This window comes from Rattus rattus, chromosome 6 (assembly GCF_011064425.1).
Source record: "Rattus rattus isolate New Zealand chromosome 6, Rrattus_CSIRO_v1, whole genome shotgun sequence".
NCBI lineage: Eukaryota > Metazoa > Chordata > Mammalia > Rodentia > Muridae > Rattus > Rattus rattus.
The window spans coordinates 171,866-193,937 of record NC_046159.1 but is presented as its reverse complement, the minus strand read 5'-3'; the positions used below and the strand labels follow the sequence as shown (position 1 = coordinate 193,937).

General features: G+C 42.4%; 1 protein-coding gene across 1 annotated transcript in view; it reads left to right on the top strand.

The window, feature by feature from the left end:
• Window positions 1–21,588, top strand: part of Gys2 (glycogen synthase 2) — a 42,637-nt gene extending 21,049 nt beyond the window's left edge. The window contains exons 9-17 of the mRNA XM_032907295.1: window positions 508–567; window positions 1,124–1,202; window positions 2,374–2,487; window positions 3,689–3,815; window positions 13,453–13,548; window positions 14,809–14,972; window positions 16,779–16,859; window positions 20,608–20,843; window positions 21,369–21,588. Of these exons, the coding sequence (XP_032763186.1) occupies window positions 508–567; window positions 1,124–1,202; window positions 2,374–2,487; window positions 3,689–3,815; window positions 13,453–13,548; window positions 14,809–14,972; window positions 16,779–16,859; window positions 20,608–20,832 (946 nt within the window). The 3' untranslated portion in view covers window positions 20,833–20,843; window positions 21,369–21,588. The remainder of the gene's footprint in view (window positions 1–507; window positions 568–1,123; window positions 1,203–2,373; window positions 2,488–3,688; window positions 3,816–13,452; window positions 13,549–14,808; window positions 14,973–16,778; window positions 16,860–20,607; window positions 20,844–21,368) is intronic.
• The last annotated feature ends 484 nt before the right edge of the window (window positions 21,589–22,072 follow it).

Here is a 22,072-nt window from a genome sequence, read left to right as displayed (position 1 = left end):
CAGTAGGGAAATACTAGGAGAGACTACATTTTTAAAAGACTTGTAACTTCAAGGAACATGAATGAGACCAAAGCACCTTCATAGCAGATGATCTCTTAGTTACCTTTCTGTGGCTGAGACAAAACATCATGATCAAAGCAACTATAAGGAAAAGTTTAATTAAACATTCACAGTAGCAGAGGGTTAGAGTCCATGCCCGTCCCTGTAAGGGAGCATGGAAGCAGTCAGGCAGGGTGCTGGAGCATTAGCAGATAGCTTACTATCACAAGCTTAGCTTGATCCACAAGCATGAGGCAGAGAGAGCTAACTAGGCATTGCATGGGCATTTTGACACCTCAGAGCCCACCCCTGGCGACTCACCTCCTGCTCCTTCCAAACAGTTCCACCAACTGGACACCAAACATTCAAACGTATGATCTTAGCTGGGCCATTCTTACTCGAACACCCACAGATGAGTATGTAAAGTTATGATTCCATCTGAATTAGAAACCTTTCTGTGTCAAACAGGGACACTGTGCATTGTATGAAGGAAAAGTTTGGAAAGAAACTCTACGATGGGTTATTAAGGTAAGCGCTTAACAGCCATTCTTAACCTGTGGGGCTCAGACCCTCTCACAGGGGTTGCATATCAGATATCCTGTCATATATTTACATTATTATTCATAACATTAGTAAAATTGCAATTATGAAGTAGCAAGGAAATAATTCTATGGTTGGAGTCACCATAACATGAGTAACTGTGTTAAAGGGTCACAGCATTAGGAAGGTTGAGAACCATTGCTGGTAGAACAGAGTACACATCTACATTTAGGGCTTCACCATTCACAGGCCACAATTTGGACACTTTCATGCACTTGTTCCAAACATAATGGGATTTGCAGACGTTGAAGATGTCATATGAATATTATTAGCACTGTACTTTTCATTTGTCAATGTCAGTAAACAGTCTGTACATAGGAGAGAGACCACGGGTGCATGTGCACACAGATCCTTATTCAGTGGCGAGCTCATTAATACGTCCATTTGAAACTGAGGGAGCTTTTGAGTTCGAATATATATTGACTTAATTTGATAAATTGACTAGATCCATCCATTTTTGTTTTTCATACTGTTTTCACCACAGAGGAGAAATACCTGACATGAATAGTATTTTGGATCGAGATGACTTAACAATTATGAAAAGAGCCATTTTTTCAACTCAGGTAAGAAACATTTAAAGTACCCAACATCGCCCATGATCGTTAGAATCGACCTAAGCAATATGGCCTTCTTTCCTATAAAGAAATGTGCTAAATTAGGAAATTTCAAATCTGAGAGTTGAAAAAGATATTCTCTTTTCATCCTGTTTAGATTCGTGGTTGTGGAACAGGGCGTGTGGGAACCAGAGAAGAACTTGAGGGACTTATATTCTCTCTTTCACTGTGTGGGTCCCAGAGATGGGACTTAAATCATCTGTTGGGCAGCAGGAACCTTTAACCACTGAGCCATTTTACCCCCCAGAAAAAAATCCACTTAAATGAGTTTGTATGTGCTTTTATGAGTTGTTTCCAAAGGATTCTTTTAAAAAATCTAGTAAAATCTGTCTTTGAACCCATTTACAGAATTTCTTTGAAGCAATATACTCAGTTGAGAAACTGTGTCCATTATAACAGAGAACCTTCTGACAATCTCCAAAAGCTCAGAATCTACACCACAGTTGAGAAAACGCCAGTGCTTCTCTGCGGAATGGAATTGTTATTTATTTTAAACCCAGCATTGCCCATGATCGTTAGAATCGACCTAAGCAATATGGCCTTCTTTCCTATAAAGAAATGTGCTAAATTAATAGTTAATATATATATTAACTATTTTCAGACACACCAGAAGAGGGCATCAGCTCCCATTTACAGATGGTTGTGAGCCACCATGTGGGTGCTGAGAATTGAACTCAGGACCTCTGGAAGAGCAGTCAGTGCTCTTAACCTCTGAGCCCTCTCTCCAGCCCATGGAATTGTTATTTTAAAGTGTAATGCAGCATATAGACATGCATGGGCGTCCTCTGTTAATAGTGTGGTTTGCTAGACAGTTCCAGTGAATCACATTCATCTAGCATGAAGATTCCAAAGAGTCTAGGTAAATCCAGAAGGAATCTTGATGCCTGAGCCTTTCATAGTCGCTGCAAGGAAGGAACAGATTTCTGTTCATGGTCTGGGAAGAAAGTTCTGGAACTCTTTCTCTTCCTCTGAAACACACAAAGCTTAGTCATGTTAACCAGCATCACCTCAGAGGCTGAGTACAGTCAGGGTGCACGAAATGTCAACGGCCTTTTGCAGAAATGAGTCACACTTTCCCATGCTTTTCGCCTCGCATGCTTTCTTCTCCCTGTTCCCTCAGAGACAGTCTTTGCCTCCTGTGACCACTCACAATATGATCGACGATTCCACGGATCCCATCCTCAGCACCATTCGACGAATTGGACTTTTCAACAATCGCACAGACAGAGTCAAGGTAGAACTAATTGGTTTGGTAGGCACTGCTCCGAAGTCGTGCAGAATAAGCCGAAACAAGGGCTCAGTTGGTGAAGTGCTTGCTGTGCAAACGTGAGAGCTGGAGGTCATGCCTAGCAGCGTGCACTTGTAGTCCAGTGCTCAGGGGAATCCAGGGGGATCTCCCGGAGCTTACTAGCAAGCGCCCGGGTTAAATGAGCTCTGGGGTAAAGAGGCACCCTACCTCAAAAAGTTACATGAAGAGTGTAGGATGATGTCATACAGGTGAAGGCAGGTACAAGATAGAACGAGGCCTGTCATTGGACGAGAAGGAAGGATGGGCGGGAGAAAAGTTTTAGAGAGAGGAGGAGACTGGAGCAAGGAGAAGAGAAGCTTCTGGGAGAACATGGAGGTGGATGTTAAGATTCCTTTCTGCACATTTACAGGTTGTTATGAATATTCTTAAGGGATGGATGTGTACAGGGCTTTGTATGTCTAGATGGGCAAGGACAACTGGACAATGATGTGTAGCGATCATTTAGAGTAGCTTTTCTAAGCATGCCTTGCGCTCTGCGCATGCTCCGACGCAGAGTAGCTGCTAACTCCAGATAACTCGGCCTTTTCCAGGCTATTGTATAGTTACAGGGCACTCCAGTTGCTGTGCAGACTAGAAGGCCTTGAGGAATAAAAGCGAAGTATGGTAGGAGGCAACCGCCTCTGGGTGAGAGAGGATGGCAAGTTTAATCTGGACATGAGTGTTCCAAGATCTCCCTCCCCAGAGCCTCGTTTCCCTCAGCTAACTCATGTGTGGGTGATGAGTGACCCATCCCCTCGTTCCTGGTCAAGTTGGGAACAAACTGACAAAATAAGACAGAGGTCAGCAGATGGGGAACCAAATATAACTCATTGGGGAATAAGGCTGGAGAAGCCTTGGGGCGGGAGGTGTCTAGTATAATGTGAAAGCAGAAACAGGTGAGTGACCTCTCCAACCTGTGTTCCATGATGCGGAGCTGAGACCAATGTTACATGCACAGAGCAGAGTTTGAGCTACAGACAGGAGGAAGGAGGAAAGCAGAATCCATGTTCTTCATGGTTTATCTTTCCCTCTATCCCTGAATTACAACACAGGACTCTCTGGTATTGAAATAAGCAGAGTGTAGATGAATTTTTTTTGGGCTTTATTTTCTTCATCAGAACTTTCTTCAAAAGAACTCTCTTTTTAGGTGATTTTACACCCAGAATTCCTGTCCTCCACCAGCCCCCTACTACCAATGGATTATGAAGAGTTTGTCCGAGGCTGTCATCTTGGGGTATTTCCATCATACTATGAGCCCTGGGGTTACACGCCAGGTATGTGATATGTATGTGGAGAATGTGGGCGAATTCTGATTTGGTTGCATGCTGTTTCGTGTGTGTGTGTGTGTGTGTGTGTGTGTGTGTGTGTGTGTGTGTGTGTGTAGTGTTAAGATTGATCAGAAATTTCTATGGTGGCTTCATTGTCCGTTTGTTTAAAAACGATTTGGATTGGATCATTTCGGGGGTCAATTTAATGCTCTGCAGATTCCAACCTAAGAATAGGGACACCACCTATGTTTGTCCACCACAGAGGGGTTTGCTGCCTCCTAAGTGATACCCACAGCCTGGTGCCTCACTGTGGTCCAAAGAGGAACACGGTGTTTTGTGAGGATTGCATACCATTTGGTAATCGCTACAGATCTCATTAATGTGAAGTAGGAACCAGATGTATAGAGCAAGTATAAAAATTGGAGGTTTCACCATGTGATTTCCTACAAGCTATTTCAGAAGGACACATTTTAAACACTTAAATCAATTTTGTGAAACAAAAGTCAGCCTTGAAAAACCCTCTGCATTGTTGTCTTTCAAAAGATAGGTAGTTTAAGAGAGCATGTGTCTGGTGTTGGGTAAGGTATGGTAGCCAGTGCCATCCTATATCAGAAACTCTGCCACCTCTAGGTTTTTGTTTTTTTTTTTTTTAATTAACTTGAGTATTTCTTATTTACATTTGAATGTTATTCCTTTCCTGGTTTCGGCAACATCCCCTCCTCCCCTCCCCCCCTCCCCTTCTTTATGGGTGTTCCCTCCACATCCTCCTCCCGTTACAGCCCTCCCCCCAACAATCACATTCACTGGGGGTTCAGTCTTAGCAGGACCCAGGGCTTCCCTTCCACTGGTGCTCTTACTAGGATATTCATTGCTACCTATGAGGTCAGAGTCCAGGGTCAGTCCATGTATAGTCTTTAGGTAGTGGCTTAGTCCCTGGAAGCTCTGGTTGCTTGCATTGTTGTTCATATGGGGTCTCGAGGCCCTTCAAAGCTCTTCCCAGTTCTTTCTCTGATTCCTTCAACGGGGGTCCTATTCTCCAGTTCAGTGGTTTGCTGCTGGCATTCCTTCTGTATTTGCTGTATTCTGGCTGTGTCTCTCAGGAGATCTACATCCGCTCCTGTCGGCCTGCACTTCTTTTGCTTCATCCATCTTGTCTAATTGGGTGGCTGTATATGTATGGGCCACACACCACCTCTAGGTTTTTAGCTGCTGTGCTGCTGCTGCTGCTGCTGCTGCTGCTGCTGCTGCTGCTGCTTCTTCTTCTTCTTCTTCTTCTTCTTCTTCTTCTTCTTCTTCTTCTTCTTCTTCTTCTTCTTCTTCTTCTTCTTCTTCTTCTTCTTCTGCTGCTGCTGCTGCTGCTGCTGCTGCTGCTTCTGCTGCTGCTTCTGCTGCTGCTTCTGCTGCTGCTTCTTCTTCTTCTTCTCCTTCTTTCTCCTCCTCCTCTTCTTCCTTCTCCTCCTCCTCCTCCTCCTCCTCCTCCACCTTCTTTCTGATTGATAGTGAAATCTCAAATCTACTCTGTCATTTTCTCTTCTGGTCCCTAAGTGGTGTGGTTACTATTAGCAACAAGAGTGATGAACTTACATTTGTACTGAAGCATCTTATTAAAAGAGAAACATGGGTTAGAGGCACAGCTCGGAGGTAGAACACGTACTGATGATATGCAAAACCCTCTCTGCAATCCCCAGCACCACAAAATAAACAATAAATTAAAAAATAGACATTTTGCCTGTATTCCAGAAGGAAAGAACAAGGTAATTGCTTTCTTGTGTCATACATACTGGTAATAAGAAATACTTTTCCTGATTTAGGTACAATTTCACTTATTTTTTTTTTTTTTTTTACTTTTCTTTTTTTTCGGAGCTGGGGACCGAACCCAGGGCCTTGCGCTTGCTAGGCAAGTGCTCTACCACTGAGCTAAATCCCCAACCCCAATTTCACTTATTTTAAAGCAAAATGCTAAAAAAAAATTATTAACTATAGCTCAAGGGACAGCAGAGGCCAGGTAAAGGGGAAACTATAATTAAGAGAAGAACTTTCACAATGCCTATCCATTTATATTTTTTCCTGTGCATAGTTGTTTTGTCTGCATGCATGTATGCTTGTAGCACATGCATGATATGCCATCAAGTATCAAAAAAGAATGTCAGACGTTCTAGAACTGGGGTTAGAGATGGCTGTGAGCCTCTGTGTGCATGGTGGGAACTACACCCAGGTCCTCTGAAAGAGCAACGTGTGCTCTTAACCGCAGAAGCATTGCTCCAGCCCCCGGGCCTATACTTTTATTCTGGAATTCTCTAAGGAGAGAATACAGTAACCCTCAGAGCATGAGAGAGGTTCTGCTGCTGGTACTGTCCTTCTTTCTTGTTTCACTGCCATCAGATGACAACACGAGGACCCTGTCGTACTGGGATAAGCAAACTAGAGAGGATTTGCTTTTTAATTTTTCCTTTTCTTTATTAGAATTTTCCCTTTTAGGTGATTTTGCACCCAGAGTTTCTGCCGGCCACCTGGGCAATCTGTCAGCAGTAGGAAATTATCAAAACTTTAACAAAGTAAATATGACTACTTCTTGGAAGTTGACATAAAGACGCATTTACCTAGTTACTTTTCTTTATCTTTCTCCCCTGTAGTTCTAAAATTTGGTGTTACTTATACATTTTGGTTTTTTCTTCTCTCATACAATACGTCCTGGCCGAAAGACTCCCTACCCCCTCCCCCCACTAATTCCAGGCCTCCCCATTTCTGCTTTCCCCAAATCCACTGCTCCGACATTTCACTTAAAAAATGGCCTCCTAAGGATATCAACCAAGCATGGCATATCAAGATACAACAAGACTAGACGCAAACCCTCACAAAAGGCTAGACATGTCAGATCAGTAGGAGGAAAAGAGTCCCAAGGGCAGGCAAAAGAGTCAGAGACAGCCCCCACTGCCACTGTTAAAAGTCACACAAAAACTCCAAGATAAACAACCACAACACATATGTAGAGGACCTAGGTTAGACTTACACAGGCTCCATGATTGCTGCTTCAGTCTCTGTGAGCTGCTATGAGCCCTGCTTAGTTGATTCTGTGGGCTGTGTTCTCCTTGGATCCTCAACCTCTCCCTTCCTCCCCCTCTCTTTTGGGGTTCCCTGAACTCTGCCTAATGTTTGTCTGCGGGCCTCTGCACCTTTTTCAATCAGCTGTTAGAGGAAGTGTTTCTGATGACAGTTAGGCTAGGTATCTATACTATGTGTAGTAGAATATCATTAGGAATCATTTAATTGACTGTGATTTTATTTTATTTATTTATTTTTGGACAGTTGTGTTTGGTTTCTCCCTAAGTCTCTGGGCCATCCAGCTTCCTGATTCTAGCCATCTAGGCAGTGTCAGGCCTGAGTTTCCTCTCATGGAGTGGATCTGTTACTGACTGTCCACTCCCACAAACTCTAAGTCACCATGGCCCCAGGACCTCTTACAGGCAAGACAGGTTGGGGGTTGAAAGTTTCATGCCTGTGTTGTTGTCCTAGCCCCTCCACTGTATGCCTACCCGCTCACAGAAGATGGCCAGTTCAGGCCCCACATCCCCCATTACTAAAAGTCCTCTCTAGAGTCACCCTCATAGGTTCCAGGAAGTTTCCACATTGTTCCCAAATGCCCCTGAATCCCAATCATCTCTCCCTTTACTCCTTCATTTCCTTCCCCAGCCTGATTCTTCATGTTCCTATCCCCAGATGTCCCCAGTCCACCCACATAATCTTTTACATTTCCTCTGCCCAAAAAGATCCATGCCTGTCTGCCAGAGCCTCCACATTACTTAGCCTCTCTGAGTCTGAGGATTTCGGCACGGTTATCCTTTAGTTAACAGCTAATATCCACTTATAAGTGAGGACATTTGTCTGTCTTTCTGGGTATGGGTTGCCTCACCTAAGATGATTTTTTTCTAGTTCCATCTATTTGCCTGCAAATTTTATGATGTCATTTTTCCCCCAAAAGAGCTGAATAGTAGTCCATTGTGTGTGGGCTGGAGAGATGGCTCAGCCGTTAAAGGCTAGGCTCACAACCAAAAATATAAGAGTAGTCCATTGTGTGAACGTCCTACATTCTCTTCATCCATTCTTTGGTTGAGGGGCATCTAGGTTATTTTCAATCTCTGGCTATTATGAATAAGGCTGCTATATTGAGCAAGTGTCCTTGTGGTAGGATAAAGCATCTTTTGGGTATATGCATGAGGGTGGTATAGCTGGGTCCCATGTTTCTGAGGAACAGCCATAATGGTTTCTATAGTGGCTGTACAAGTTTTCACTCCTATCTGAAACAGAGGAGTGTCCTTCTGGCTCCCCATCCTTGCCAGCAGGGGGTGTCACTTGTGATTTTGATCTTGGCTATTCTGACAGATGTAAGGTGGCATCTCAAAGCAGTTTTGACTTGCACTTTCCCGATGACTAAGGATGTTGAACGTTTCTTCAAGTGTTTCTCAGGCATTTGAGATTCCTCTGTTGAGGATTTTCCCTTTAAATCTGTACCCCATTTTAATTGGGTTATTTGGTTTGTTGATGTGTACTTTCTTAAGTCCTTTGTATTTTATGGATATTAACCATCTGTCAGATGTTTGAGTCTATTCACAGTTTCTTTCCTATCAGGTTCACTGTGTCTGGTTTTATGTTGAAGTCTTTGACCCACTTGGGATTGAGTTTTACGAAGAGTAGTAAGTATCAGTCCATTTGAGTTCTTCTACATCCAGATATCCAGTTAGACCAGCACCATTTGTTAAAGTTTTTTTTTTTTTTTATCATTGTGTATTTCAGGCTTCTTTATCAAAACTCAGGTGTCCATAGATGATTGGATTTACATCTGGAACTTCAATTCGATTCCATTGATTTCATCCTTGGTTTTGTTAATTTGGATATTCTCTCTCCATCTTTTAGTCAGTTTGGATGACCGTTTGTCTATCCTGTTGATTTTCTCAAAGAATCAACTCTTTGTTTTGATAGTTCGTGGTATTAAGTTCTCTTTGTTTCTACTTAATTGATTTTAGCCACTGTTTGATTATTTCTCACCATCTACTTCTCTTGTTTCTTCTTGTTCTAGAGTGTTCAGGTGTGCTCTTAAGTTGTTAGTAAGAGTTAGTAAGAGATCTCTCCAATGTTTTCATGTCTGTGCTATGAACTTTCCCTTAACACCATTTTTATTGTGTCCTCTAAGTTTGGGCATGTTGTTCATCCATTTTCATTGAAGTATAGGGAGTCTTAATGTCTTTCTTACTTTCGTCCTGACCTAGAAGTTGTTCAGTAGAGAGTTGCTCAATCTCCACGAGTCTGCGGGCTTTCTGTTATTGTTTAATCCGTGCTGGTCTAATAGGATTCACGGGGCTATTACACAATTTTCTTTTATCTGTTGAGACTTGCTTTGTGACCAAGTACATAGTCGATTTTTGAAAAAGTTCTGTGAGGTGTTGAGAAGGTATATTCTTTTGTGTTTGGGTGAAATGTTCTGTAGACATCTATTATATCCATTTGGCTTATATCTTTAGCACAAGTATTTCTCCGTTTATTTTTTGCATGGATGAACTGTACATTGGTTCGAGTTGGATATTGAAGTCTCCCACTATCAATATGTGAGGGTCATTGTGTGTTTTATGTTGTAGAAACGTTTCTTTTACAAACATAGGTGGCCTTGCATTCAGGGCATAGATGTTAAGAATTGAAATGTCATCTTTGTGGATCTTCCCTTTGGTGAGTATGGAGTGTCTGTTGTTTTACATCTCTTTTGATTAATTTTGGCTTGAAGTCTATTTTGTTTGATATTAGAATCGCTACACCAGCTTCTTCTTAGGTCCATTTGCTTGGAAGTTCTCTTTCCAACCCTTTACTCTGAGGTCTATCTTTGCTGTTGAGGTGTGTTTCTATTATGTAACAGAAGGATGGATCCTACCTTCACATCCATTTTGTAAGTCTGCTTCTTTTTTATTGGAGAATTGTATCCACTGATATTAAGAGATATCAGTGACGAATGGTTGTTAATTCCTGTTATTTTGGTGGTGGTGGTATGTATGTATGTGTGTGTGAGTCTCTCTCTCTCTCTCTCTCTCTCTCTCTCTCTCTCTCTTTCTCTCTCTCTCTCCGTGTGTGTGTGTGTGTGTGTGTGTGTGTGTGTGTGTGTGTGTTTCCCTCCTTTTGTTTTTGTCAATGTGAGATTATTTCTTGATTTTTTTATGGGTGCATTTAACCTTCTTGGGTTGGAGTTTTTTCTCTGTAGTGTCTTCTGTAGAGCTGGATTTGTAGATAGACGCTGTTTACATTTGACTATATCGTGGAATATATTGTTTTCTCCATCTATAGTTATTGAACTTTTTGCTGGGTATAATAGTCTGGGCTCATAACTATAGTCTTAGAGTCTGTAGCACATCTGCCCAAGCCCTTTTGGCTTTTAGAATCTTCATTGAGAAGTCATATGTACTTCAAATAGGTCTATGTTACTTGGCCCATTTCCTTTGCATCTTTTAATAGTCTTCCTTTGTTCTATATGTTTTATGTTTTGATTATTATGTGTCTAAATGACTTTCTTCTCTGGTTCAATCTATTTGGTGTTCTGTAAGCTTCTAATACTTTCATAGGCAACTCCTTCTTTAGGTTAAGAAAATTTTCTGCTATTATTTTGTTGAAAACATTTTCTGGGCTTTTAGCTGGGAATCCTTTTTCTTTTCCTGTTATTTGTATGTTTGGTCTTTTTGTAGTATCCAGGATTTCCTGGCTGTTTTATGTCAGGACATTTTTAGATGTAACATTTTTTTTTGAATGATGTATCTATTTCTTGTAGCTTCAACATCTGAGATTTTCTCTTCCATCTCTTCTACTGTGTTGGCAGTGATGACATTTGCAGTTCCTGTTCACGTCCTTAGAGTTTTTCATTTCCAGAGTCACCCCAGTTTTGTTTTCTTTATTGCTTCAACTTCTGTTTTCTTGTCTTAAATAGTGTATTCATTTTCTTCAACTGTGTTTTTTCTTGGCGTTCTATAAGGAAGGAATTTATTCATTTTCTTCAATTTTTCATTTGTCTTTTCCTTGATTTCTTTAAGGGCTTTATTCATTTCTTCTTTTAGGACCTCTTCTAGAATCTTCATAATGTTGGTTTTAAAGATTTTTTCTCTTTGTTTCATCTGTGTTGGAATAGTCAGGGTTTTCTGTAGTAGTACAGCCACGCTCTGTTGGTAACATATTGCACTATTTTTGATTGTGTACATCTGAATTTAGGAGGATTATAGGTCTAGCTGTCAATTTCTGGGTTTGTCTTGGTGGCAGGGGTATTTTGTTCCTTTATCTCTGTTTCCTCTCTTTTCTTCTGGCCTGTCAGGCCTGTGGTTGAGCAGGGGTCTCCACCCAAGTTGGGGGCTGGACTTCTGGTAGCCACTGTGGTCTCTTGTCAAGCAAGGAGTGTCTGGCTGAGTTGAGGACTAGGGTTGTAGAGACCTGCATGGCCTTTGATTCAGTAGGAAGTCTCCACCTTAATTACAAGCTGGAGTTGCCATGGCTAGTGTGGGCTCTACTCCAGCAGGGAGTCTCTGCTGAAGTTGGGCCCTGGTCTTCTGGCATGACCTTTGTTTGGGCAGGGGGTATCTGCTGGAATTGGGGCCCAGGGCATAGCAATGATTGGGGATGGGGTGGGAATACTGGTTCTGATAGAAACAACAGAGAGGGTTAGTCATCTTCTAACTTCTAAACTGATAATTGAAGAAAGAAAATCTTTCCTGTGTATAATTTAGCCTCCTCATATTACATCATCTCTCTATTTATTTTTATAATAGTATTAAATAGTGATGCTCTAACTGTAAAAAGCATTCATTAAAGTCAACTGTGCTGGCTAAGTTTTTTTTTGTTTTTTTTGTTTTTGTTTTTGTTTTTGTTTTTTAGCAACTTGACACAAGCTAGTTATTTGGGGAAAGGGAACCTTCCTTGAGAGAATACCTCTATCAGATTGGACTGTAAGCCAAGTCTGTGGGAAATTTTCTTGATTAATGATTGATATGGGAGGATCCAGCCCATTGTGGGCGGTGCCAGGCCTAAGCAGCTGAGCCTGGGTTGTATATGAAAGCAGCCATGGGTACTAACCAGTAAGCAGTATTCCTCCATGGCCTCTGTTTCAGTTCCTGCCTTCAGGTGCCTACTGAGTGTCTACCCTTATTCCCTTCAGGATGGACTGTGAGATATAAGATGATATATATCCTTTCCTCTCCAAGTTGCTTGTGGTCATGGTGCTTAGTACAGCCATATATATATATATATATATATATATATATATATATATATATATATATATATGCAAGCTAAGACACCAGCACTGTGCTTTGAGAAAGCTTGAGAAACACTTTATTAAATTCATTCAAGGGACATACATTGAGCTTTCATGGTTCCCTGGTTGTTACTACAAAATGTATTAGTATTAGTAAATTATTTAATGAGAAAAAATAGGTTTTTTTTTAAACTCTTGTGGCATTTTAGGCAAAGATGAATGTATAGATCTATGAATTATTCCCAGGAAGAGTTCCAAATTTTTCAGTAGATTTCAAAGAAGCTGTTAATCCCCATGCACTCTCCTTCCACCACCCCCCAAAGGTTAAAAACATCGCTGTGTAACTGCAGAGCTGGGCCAGGAGGAAAAACTTCAAACAGAGGAGAAAAAGCTGTGATCTAAGGTGCATCATACTGCACCACACCACGTGTAACAGGCTCAACTTTTACACCCATCTCCTCTCAAGAACCAAAACCATTTCTGTAATCAAAGAGATATAGATTATTTGTTTAAAATGCAGATGTTGGATAGGGAGATGACTCAGGAGTCAAAACGTTTGCCATGCATGCCTGAGGACCAGCATTCAGATCCCCAGCACCCTCCAAAGGCCCCAAGAGAGTGGCCATAAGCCTTTATTTATAGGACGATCCTAAGAGCAAGCTGGCCAGCTACGTTAGCCATACCAGCAAGCTCTGGCTTTGATGGAGGGACCGTGCATAAATGGATGAGGTTGAAAAACACTCAAGGAAATTTCCTTGTTATCAGGCACTACGGGAATGTGCACATTCACACCCAAATGAACAAAGAAAATGTGGCTATCTTTAAAAGAAGGATACTTTTAGACGTAGCTGTGCAGAAAACAGGTTTTGTTCAAAAGGGAAGGGAAGACTTAGACCATGAATTCCCTGCAAGCTCAAGAGAGTAGCAGGTGTGTATGTTGAGATTACAGGAGCAGAGAACCTGGCTGTATCCGAACACAAACTCTACCCACTAATGTCGCAAAGCAGAGTCCCAAGCGCGGAACAGAGCAAAACCAAACTGGAACTAGCTGGCTGGGCTCAGACAACAGAGAGCAGCGGGTACCAGCAAGAGCTCTAGGACTGGATGTCCTGCTTCTAGTCCCAGCTTTGCCAAGTGCCCCGGTTCTGGGAAGGGGCCAAGCCACAACCACTCCCCATGCTTTAAATTCTCACCTGTCGGTGTGGGATGACGTCAGCCACACTCCACAGGGTGTTTCGAAGATTTTTTTGTGCCATGGGTGTAGATGAGAGTAAAGATCGCTACAGCCAGGCATGCAGGACCTTTCTCCTCCACGTACATGTGAGGATTGGGAGCGGGTCTGAAGCTCACTCTTTGTCCATTCTCCGGCAGCCGAATGCACAGTGATGGGCATCCCCAGTGTGACTACGAACCTCTCTGGTTTCGGGTGTTTCATGCAGGAGCATGTGGCTGATCCTACCGCGTACGGTGAGATTTTCCTTCCCATTGTGACTTCTGGGTCTTCACAGTGCATACCTCTAAAGCTGTCCTGAAATGAAACAAGAGTATATTCTTGTCTAATTAAAAATGGATTTAAATAGAAATCCACAGAAAAGAATGCTCTTAATATTGAATATACTTCCCCTAAGAAGAATTGCCAAAGGGCAGAACCTGAGCAAACTTTACCTTTAACTTATTTCTTGATGGTGGTGATAGGGTCTTTTAAGTCCTAGGAGCAGTAACACAGTATTGGAGTATACATATTGGTTCATCGGTAGCAGCAGGTCTCAACCTGTGTATCCAAGAACCCTTCCACAGGGGTCTCATATTGGATATCCGGATTATGTTTCATACATATTATGATTCATAACTGTAGCAAGATTACAGAATAATTTTATGTTTGGAGATCACCACAGCATGAAGAACTGTATCAAAGGGTTACAGCATTAGAAGGGTTGGGAACCACTGTATATAAAACACTTTTATTCTCTTAAAGATCCGTGTATTGAGATAGAAAAAAAATCACTTATTTAAGACTGTAGGAGAATTCTTGTTTTTGTTCATGTTGCCTAGCAACAAGAAAACTAGACCAGGATTTGCTCTGTCTGTGCCTTGGCTGTCATGTCTGAAGAAGGCAGCTCTCGCTGTTAGGTTTAGAGGTTGTAAGTGGGAACACAGAGTTGGGGAGAGGGGACCTTGTGTTAGATTCCATCTGGTGGTTCTTGTTAGTATCAATTAATTAGAGAATTACTGACCCAAAGAGCTTGATATTTTGCCAACACAGCAGATCTTGCCTTCAAGATCTTTGGGTCTGCTGTGCTGGCAGAGGGTTGCTGGTGGGTTTTAATGATTAGAAGATCATAGAAAACAGACTGGAGAGATGGCTCAATGGTTAAGAGCACTGGCTGTTCTTCCAGAGGACCTGATTTCAGTTTCCAGCACCCTCAAGGCGGCTCACAACTGTCTGTGATTGAAGCAACACCTTTATACAGATATAAAGACTGGCAAAGCACCAATACACATGGAAGAAAAATAAATAATAATTTAATAAAGATTATAGAAAACATAACATTAGGAGAGGAAAAGATAGAGTGAAGGTCGTTTGTAGCTAAGGCAGGGGATTGATTGATGGCGGGCTGGTCATGGTCTTTGATGGAACCTGAGGAGAGAAAGAAGAGAGGAGCAGTGTTCCTTGGCTCCAGGTTGGAAGTTGTGTTCTGATGTGTGTGTGGTGTGTGTGTTCTTCAGGTATTTATATCGTTGACAGACGCTACCGCTCTCCAGATGATTCTTGCAACCAGCTGACTCAGTTTCTCTACGGGTTCTGTAAACAGTCCCGCCGCCAAAGAATCATCCAGAGGAACCGCACTGAAAGGCTCTCAGATCTTCTGGACTGGAGATACCTGGGCAGAGTAAGCAAGTTCCTCAGCAGTGTGGAGGAGCATACCGAGGTCATCCTGCAGGATGGAAATCTTGCCTCTAGTCACAATATATAAAATCAGCTCGGTACCATAAACTGAAATTGCAGGGCTCTGTTCCTGTACTTTTTTTTAACTGAATGTGATTTCTCAAACTTATAAGCCCAAGTCCTCGTGGGTTTAGATATCCGTGGTATCAAATCCATCAGGATGTAGCACAAACCTGGCCAGTGCTTAGCTTGATTCATAACAGGTATTGCTTCTTAGAAGGGGGAATAAAATACTCACAGGAGGAAATACAGAGACAAAGTGTGGAAAGAGAGAGAGAGAGAGAGAGAGAGAGAGAGAGAGTGAGAGAGAGACTGACTAAAGGAAAGGCCATCCAGAAACTGTCACACATGGGGATCCATCCCACATGCAGTCCCCAAACCCAGTCACTATTGGGGATTCCAAGAGTTGCATGCTGACAGGAGCCTGATATAGCTGTCTCCTGAGAGGCTCTGCCAGAGCCTCACAAACACAGAGGCAGATGCTCACAGTCAATCACTGAGCTGAGAACTGGGTCCCCAGTGGAGGAGTCAGCTAAGGTAGCTGAGGGGGTTCACAGCCTCCTAGGAAGAGCAATGATACCAATCAACCAGATAACCCAGAGTTCCCAGGGACTAAACCACCAACCCAGCAGTACACATGGCTCCAGCTGCATATGTAGCAGAGGATGATCATCAATGGGAGGAGAGCCCCTTGGCCCTGTAAAGGCTGATGCCCCTACGTAGGGGAATGCCAGGGCGGGGAGGTGGGAGGCAGGAGGGAGTGGGTGGGGTGGGTGGGGGAACACCCTCATGGAGGTAAGGGGTGGGGATGGGATAGGGGGTTTCTGGAGGGCAAACCAGGAAGAGGGATAAATTTGAAAAGTAAATAAAGAAAATATCCAATAATAATAATAATAATAATAATAATAATAATAATAATAATAATAATAAAAAGAAATGCCTTATGGAGTTAAAAAGAAAGGTCAAGAGAAAATACTTTGCTTGGTTTTCCCAGATAATGCAATTATGATTTCAACAATGCAGGGTGGAAAGGACACTATTTGTGAATCCAAGTAGAGACAATGACCCTTTACACCTGTGCAGTGGGTGTGCCAACCCCCAGGTGTCCACCTATCTTAAAACTGAGTGATTTGATACCAAGCAAAGTACCTTAGCTTTCTTCTAGTGTGCTTTTCACATAGTATTGGTTTCTCCTGGCCAAGAAATGGATGCAGCCACCTGCTGAGTGTCTACACCCAAGAAAGATGCTGCTCGCTGTGACCTAAGTAGTTAATGTCACCACCTCGTTTGAACAGAGATCAGGAGGGTCAGGGCCTCAGAGGTTCTGTTCCTTACCTAGGTCTGGGCAGGGTTAGTGTACAGTATCTAGATACTTAAAAATGAAAGCCATTTTCAGTCACGTTTGTACTCAATCCACAGCTCAGCTTGGCCAGCACAGCGGATCTCCCTCAATGTTTTACAGTATTTCTGGGCATGTATATCGACAGCTAATAATATTATAGATGGTCATTTCTTCATTTGTTCTCAAATTGGTACCCATAGATGCCCCAACTTCATATATATAGCTAGCTACTGGTCAATGCAATGTGTGATAGGGTAAAATATTACACGATAACCCACAATAAGTTTTACATATCGGTTGATATTGAGATAGGCATTTCAGACTTAGAAACATAGAACTTTTAATCATAACTTGGTTATTGACAGAACTAATGTGATTTTGATGTGCAAAGTGGCTTTCTCTCGACAGTATTACCAGCATGCCAGACACCTGACACTGAGCAGGGCTTTTCCAGACAAATTCCACCTGGAACCCACATCCCCACCAACGGTAAATACTGACTGTGTTGTTTGCCTTTTACAAAAATGACAATTCTTATTTGGCAGTTCTAACAATAAGTTTGAATCTGGAAAGTAGCAAAATAGGCCAATAGTATGCCTTTTTAAGTGTTGAGTCAAAGCAAAGAACTGAGGTACATATATGTAGATGGTTAACTCATACTATAAGAGAAGTATGTCTTTATTACACCTTTCTCTGCCTTGGTGTTTGGAGGCTGTGTTACTCTCCCATTCTCCTGAGAGCTATTCGACAACAAAGCGGGTTGATCTAACAGGAGGTAGCTCTCTATCTAGGGAAGTGTTTTAATTTAGAATGGCCACTTGGCAAGAGGAAAATAGAGAAAATTGAAGCTCAGAGGAGGAATTGGAGCCTCTGAGTGTTTATGTCCCGTTCAGCACAGCGCACAGGAGTCATCTTCTAATGTCCAGTTAGACATCTCTATCAGTGACACTAGCCTAGCCCACACACGAGCTCTTCTGAAGACAGGAGATGGCACACGCCCTGAAGCCGTGTCCAGGCTTTTCTCTTGAGCATGATTAGTCTCTGCTGGTATCCACACACTGGCCCGAGGACTGTGCCTTTCAGCCTTGCACCCATTGGGGGACACTTCAGAGTGAGAAGATGAGATATCCTAAGGGTGTGCACCCTTTTGATATTGCAATACTGCATTCTCATGTACACTTGCGAACTGTGCAATCAAATTGACATTTAAAAAAGAATCAAAAAGGAGATCTTATGTTAAAGAGAAGTTTGCAGTGTTGTATTGAGCCACATGCACAGCCATGCTTGGCTTCATAGCCACAGGTGGAGCATGGATGGCAGGTTGAACACCTGGGTCTATTGTATATAAGATCGCCGTAGGCACACACACATATAGTCTCAGTTATTCAGACGGCTAGGTCATGAGGGTTATTTAGATTTGTTAGTTTAAGGCAAATATGAGCAGCAAGGAATAAGTCTGCCTTAAAGAAACAAGGGTACAAACATGCCAACATACAAACTTATCAACATACAAACATACAAACATGCCAACATACAAACACACCAACATACAAACATATCAATATACAAACATATAAACATGCCAACATACAAACATGCCAACATACAAACATACAAACATGCCAACATACAAACATACAAACATGCCATCATACAAACAGGCCAACATATAAACATACCAGCATACAAACATACCAACATACCAACATACCAACATGCAAACATACAAACATGCCAACATACAAACATGCCAACATACAAACATGCCAACATACAAACACACCAACAACCAACCGACAAACAAACAAACAGAAAAGACCCACTTTGTTCAGGGCCTCTATGTCCTGAAGGAGCCTCTTCTGAGCATATATCCACAAATGGGTTTTTAATAATTTCACACCTACTATGCTCAGAGTCAAGGGTCATCAGTTTCATCACCACCTCCCCGAAACCATCCATCCACATCACAGGCTCAGCTCGAGTCCAGCTGCGCTCTGATCAGGGCTCTCAGGCAAGAGTCATTTGTTCTACAACAATTTTACTGAATAACCCAACACCTAGCCCACCTAGCTTTGATTTCTGGAAGAGATAGAGAAGGACTAGTCCCAGAGGAGGCAAGAGAATCCCTCTTCTTCCTCTGCACATTCCAACCTCTGCGGTTACCATGTGAACACTGGGAGGGTTGGGTGCCTCATTCATCTAAAGATGCACCTCCACTTCCGTACCTGTCTCTGTCCACCCGTTTATATTTTATTCAATTAGTATTTAGCTCTTACTCCTAAGTGCAGGTTCAGCTCTTTTTTAAAGATTCCTCTATGCTTTCACATGACTACAATGGATTAGATCATCGCCCCTGCCTTCCCCACACACACCAACTTCACCGTTTCCCCTCCTCTTCCTCTTTGTCCTTTTCCTCCCTTCCCCTTCCTCTGACCCAGGGAGACCAATTGGCGCCACTTGTATACACAGGGGCATAGGGAATTAATTAGTATTTTACCATAGAAGGATGGGAGTCATTCAGCCCACCCCTCTCTGAGGAAACTGTCATGAGCTGATTCCGGTCACTGAGGGAGTGACAGTCTCCTTTGGCTTTTGGTGGGTTATTCATGCTCTACTTCTTTTTCTGCTTTCAGGCAAAGTACTGGGAGTGTGAAGACTGTGTGTGTGTGTGTGTGTGTGTGTGTGTGTGTGTGTGTGTGTGTGTGTGACATAATAATAATGTACACGAATGACTGAGACAGAAGTTGACCAGATTCATGACACACAGTTGATGTCCATCATGGCTGTGTCAAGTGAGCTTTCTCAGTGACTCTGAGCTAGCTGGGCAGTGTCACGCGACCGTGTGGTGTTTTGTCATGGAATAAAATGATGCAGCTGGTACAATCTCAGGAATCCATTAGGACACCCAGCCACCCAGATTCTCTCTGGTGGTGGCCTATGTCCTGAAACTTTCTCAAAATATTTGAAAGATGACAGAGCAATACAAGTGAAACTAAAGAAAGACCCTGGGGTTATCACAGATCTGGAACTGATTTCTGTGTACCACGTACATGCTGTGGCCTCCAGCAAGTCATTTGTTTTTTCTCTGTCAGTCTGTCTCTCTGTCTCTCTGTCTGTCTCTCCATCTGTCTCTCTGTCTGTCTCTCCATCTGTCTCTCCATCTGTCTCTCTGTCTGTCTCTCCATCTGTCTCTCTGTCTCAGAGGGGAAACAGGAAGGACAAATTTGCAAGAATATTGCTAAAATATTAGATTATACAGTTTACAATTATATACAATTACTGTAGACAATATAGCACTCGGTCCACTTTACTGCTTCATCAAAGATACCTGCATGTTTAAAGAATCAGTCTTAGTGGTGACAGTACCAGCATCAAAGTTCACAAGGCACCTGAAGGATCACAACTAACTACCTAGAGACAAATAAACCAGCATTGGTACTGTCTGCATCATTGAAAACCAAGAGGTCAGAGGTGGTGCATCAGTTAACAGTGCTTGCTGCTCTTTCAGAGAACCTGAGTTCAGTTGCCAGCATTCCTCAAGAGGGGTAATCCCTGTTACTTCTGCCCTGGGGACTCTCATCCAGTATCTGTAATCACCTATTCTTTCTCTGTCTCTGTCTCTCTCTCTCTGTCTCTCTCTCTGTCTCTCTCTCTCTCTCTCTGTCTCTGTCTCTCTCTGTCTCTCTCTGTCTCTCTCTGTCTCTGTCTCTGTCTCTCTGTCTCTCTGTCTCTGTCTCTCTGTCTCTGTCTCTGTCTCTCTGTCTCTGTCTCTCTGTCTCTGTCTCTCTCTGTCTCTGTCTCTCTCTGTCTGTCTCTCTCTGTCCCTCTCTGTCTCTGTCTCTGTCTCTCTGTCTCTCTCTCTTTGTGTGTGTGTGTGTGTGTGTGTGTGTGTTACACAATGTAATTTAAAAAATTAAAGACCGGGGTTGGGGATTTAGCTCAGTGGTAGAGCATTTGCTTAGCAAGCACAAGACCCTGGGTTCGGTCCCCAGCTCCGAAAAAAAAGAAAAAAGAAAAAAAATTAAAGACCATTACATTAAGAAAGATAAAACCAGCCAGGGGTGTAGGCAAAGGCAAGTGGAGCTCTGTGAGTATTGTGCGTTCCAGGACAGCCAGGGCTATAGAGAGAGGCCCTGCTTCAACAACAATAACAACAAACAAACAAACAAACAAACATGCAAACAAGAGAAAACCAAGAAGTCTTTTGTAACATTTGCACCTCATTTGTCTTTGGCAGACGGATGGCTTTAAGTATCCCAGGCCCTCCTCAGTACCACCTTCCCCATCAGGATCCCAGACCTCAAGTCCTCAGAGCAGCGATGTGGAAAATGAAGGGGATGAGGATGAGAGATATGATGAGGAAGAGGAGGCTGAGAGGGACCGGCTAAACATCAAGTCACCATTTTCCCTGAACCACATCCCAAAGGGGAAGAAAAAGCTTCATGGAGAATATAAGAACTGAACTCAAATGAAGTAAGGATGTTTCTCTGAGCATGAAATTCCTCTAAGAATCACAATGGAATCTCTTCTGTGCCCATTCTTAGTGAATGACCATTTTGTAATTTGGTCTTCTAGTCCTGTTTTCCCTGTAAATTTAGAAGTGAGGAGGATTTTTAAAGGGGCAGGACTGGAGGCGTTTTAAAGATGGCTAATTTATCTGGACATGGTAACTCACACCTGTAATCCTAGCACTCAGAAGGCTAGGACAAGAGGATTGCCATAGTTGGAAGACCAGACTGGGCTATAGAGAAGGACCCTACATTAAAAAAAATAATAGTTAATGTAAATGATCAGAAAAATTTAGCTACTGATTTTTACAGCATCATTGTCATAATCCTTTGATTAATGTTTATGAGGCTTCTCTACGCCAAACAAGTCTCTCCCAACAGAGATAGAATCATGACTATGATTACATGACTCACATATTTTAGACAACCAAGGCTTTGGTATTCTCTTGTCATGTGCACTGAAACCATGAATTTCTACTTTGCTCTGCAGATGATTCCAAATCCACAAGAAAATGAGCTGAGCCCAAGTCCATCCCTGATGCATACCGACAGATATTTACAGCATGACGTCGGAAATCTAGAATCTGTGTCCAGATCATTGATAGTAACTTGTAACCACCGACATGTGTCATCATACTGTAATGGTGATTAGGTTGTCTAATTGGAAATTTCAATCTGTTATTGATAATAAATTACCAAATCCAAATGAATCGAGTCGCTGTTTGTAGATCTTATTTTCTTTGATAATGTCCTGCTTGAAATGTTTCAGAAATCAGAATAACAGGTGAGGAGGAGTACTTGTGAATAGTGCCTGGCATCACTGAAAGTGATCTTAAAAACAAAACAAAACAAAAAAAGTAGAAAATGAAGAAGTCCGCTCAAATGTAGGACCTACTTCTCCAACATGTCTTGTGGTCATGTAAGGGGATGGTTGAATGATTATGACCATAGGCCAATGTGTGTCAAATCTAGTACAATCTAAATTGACACAGCACTAACAACAGACCCCAGATTCACCCATTTCTGTCTTTCATAACTGAGTGGCCTTTCAGTGTGTTGGCCGCACTGCATAGTGATCAATTCTATTGCTGTATCCATTAACCTTGCTCTGAACATGATCTGTGGAAGAGTCGACCTTCCTAGAACTGAGATGTTGAAGGTAACAGTGGGAAAGGCACGATGTCACATGGTTGA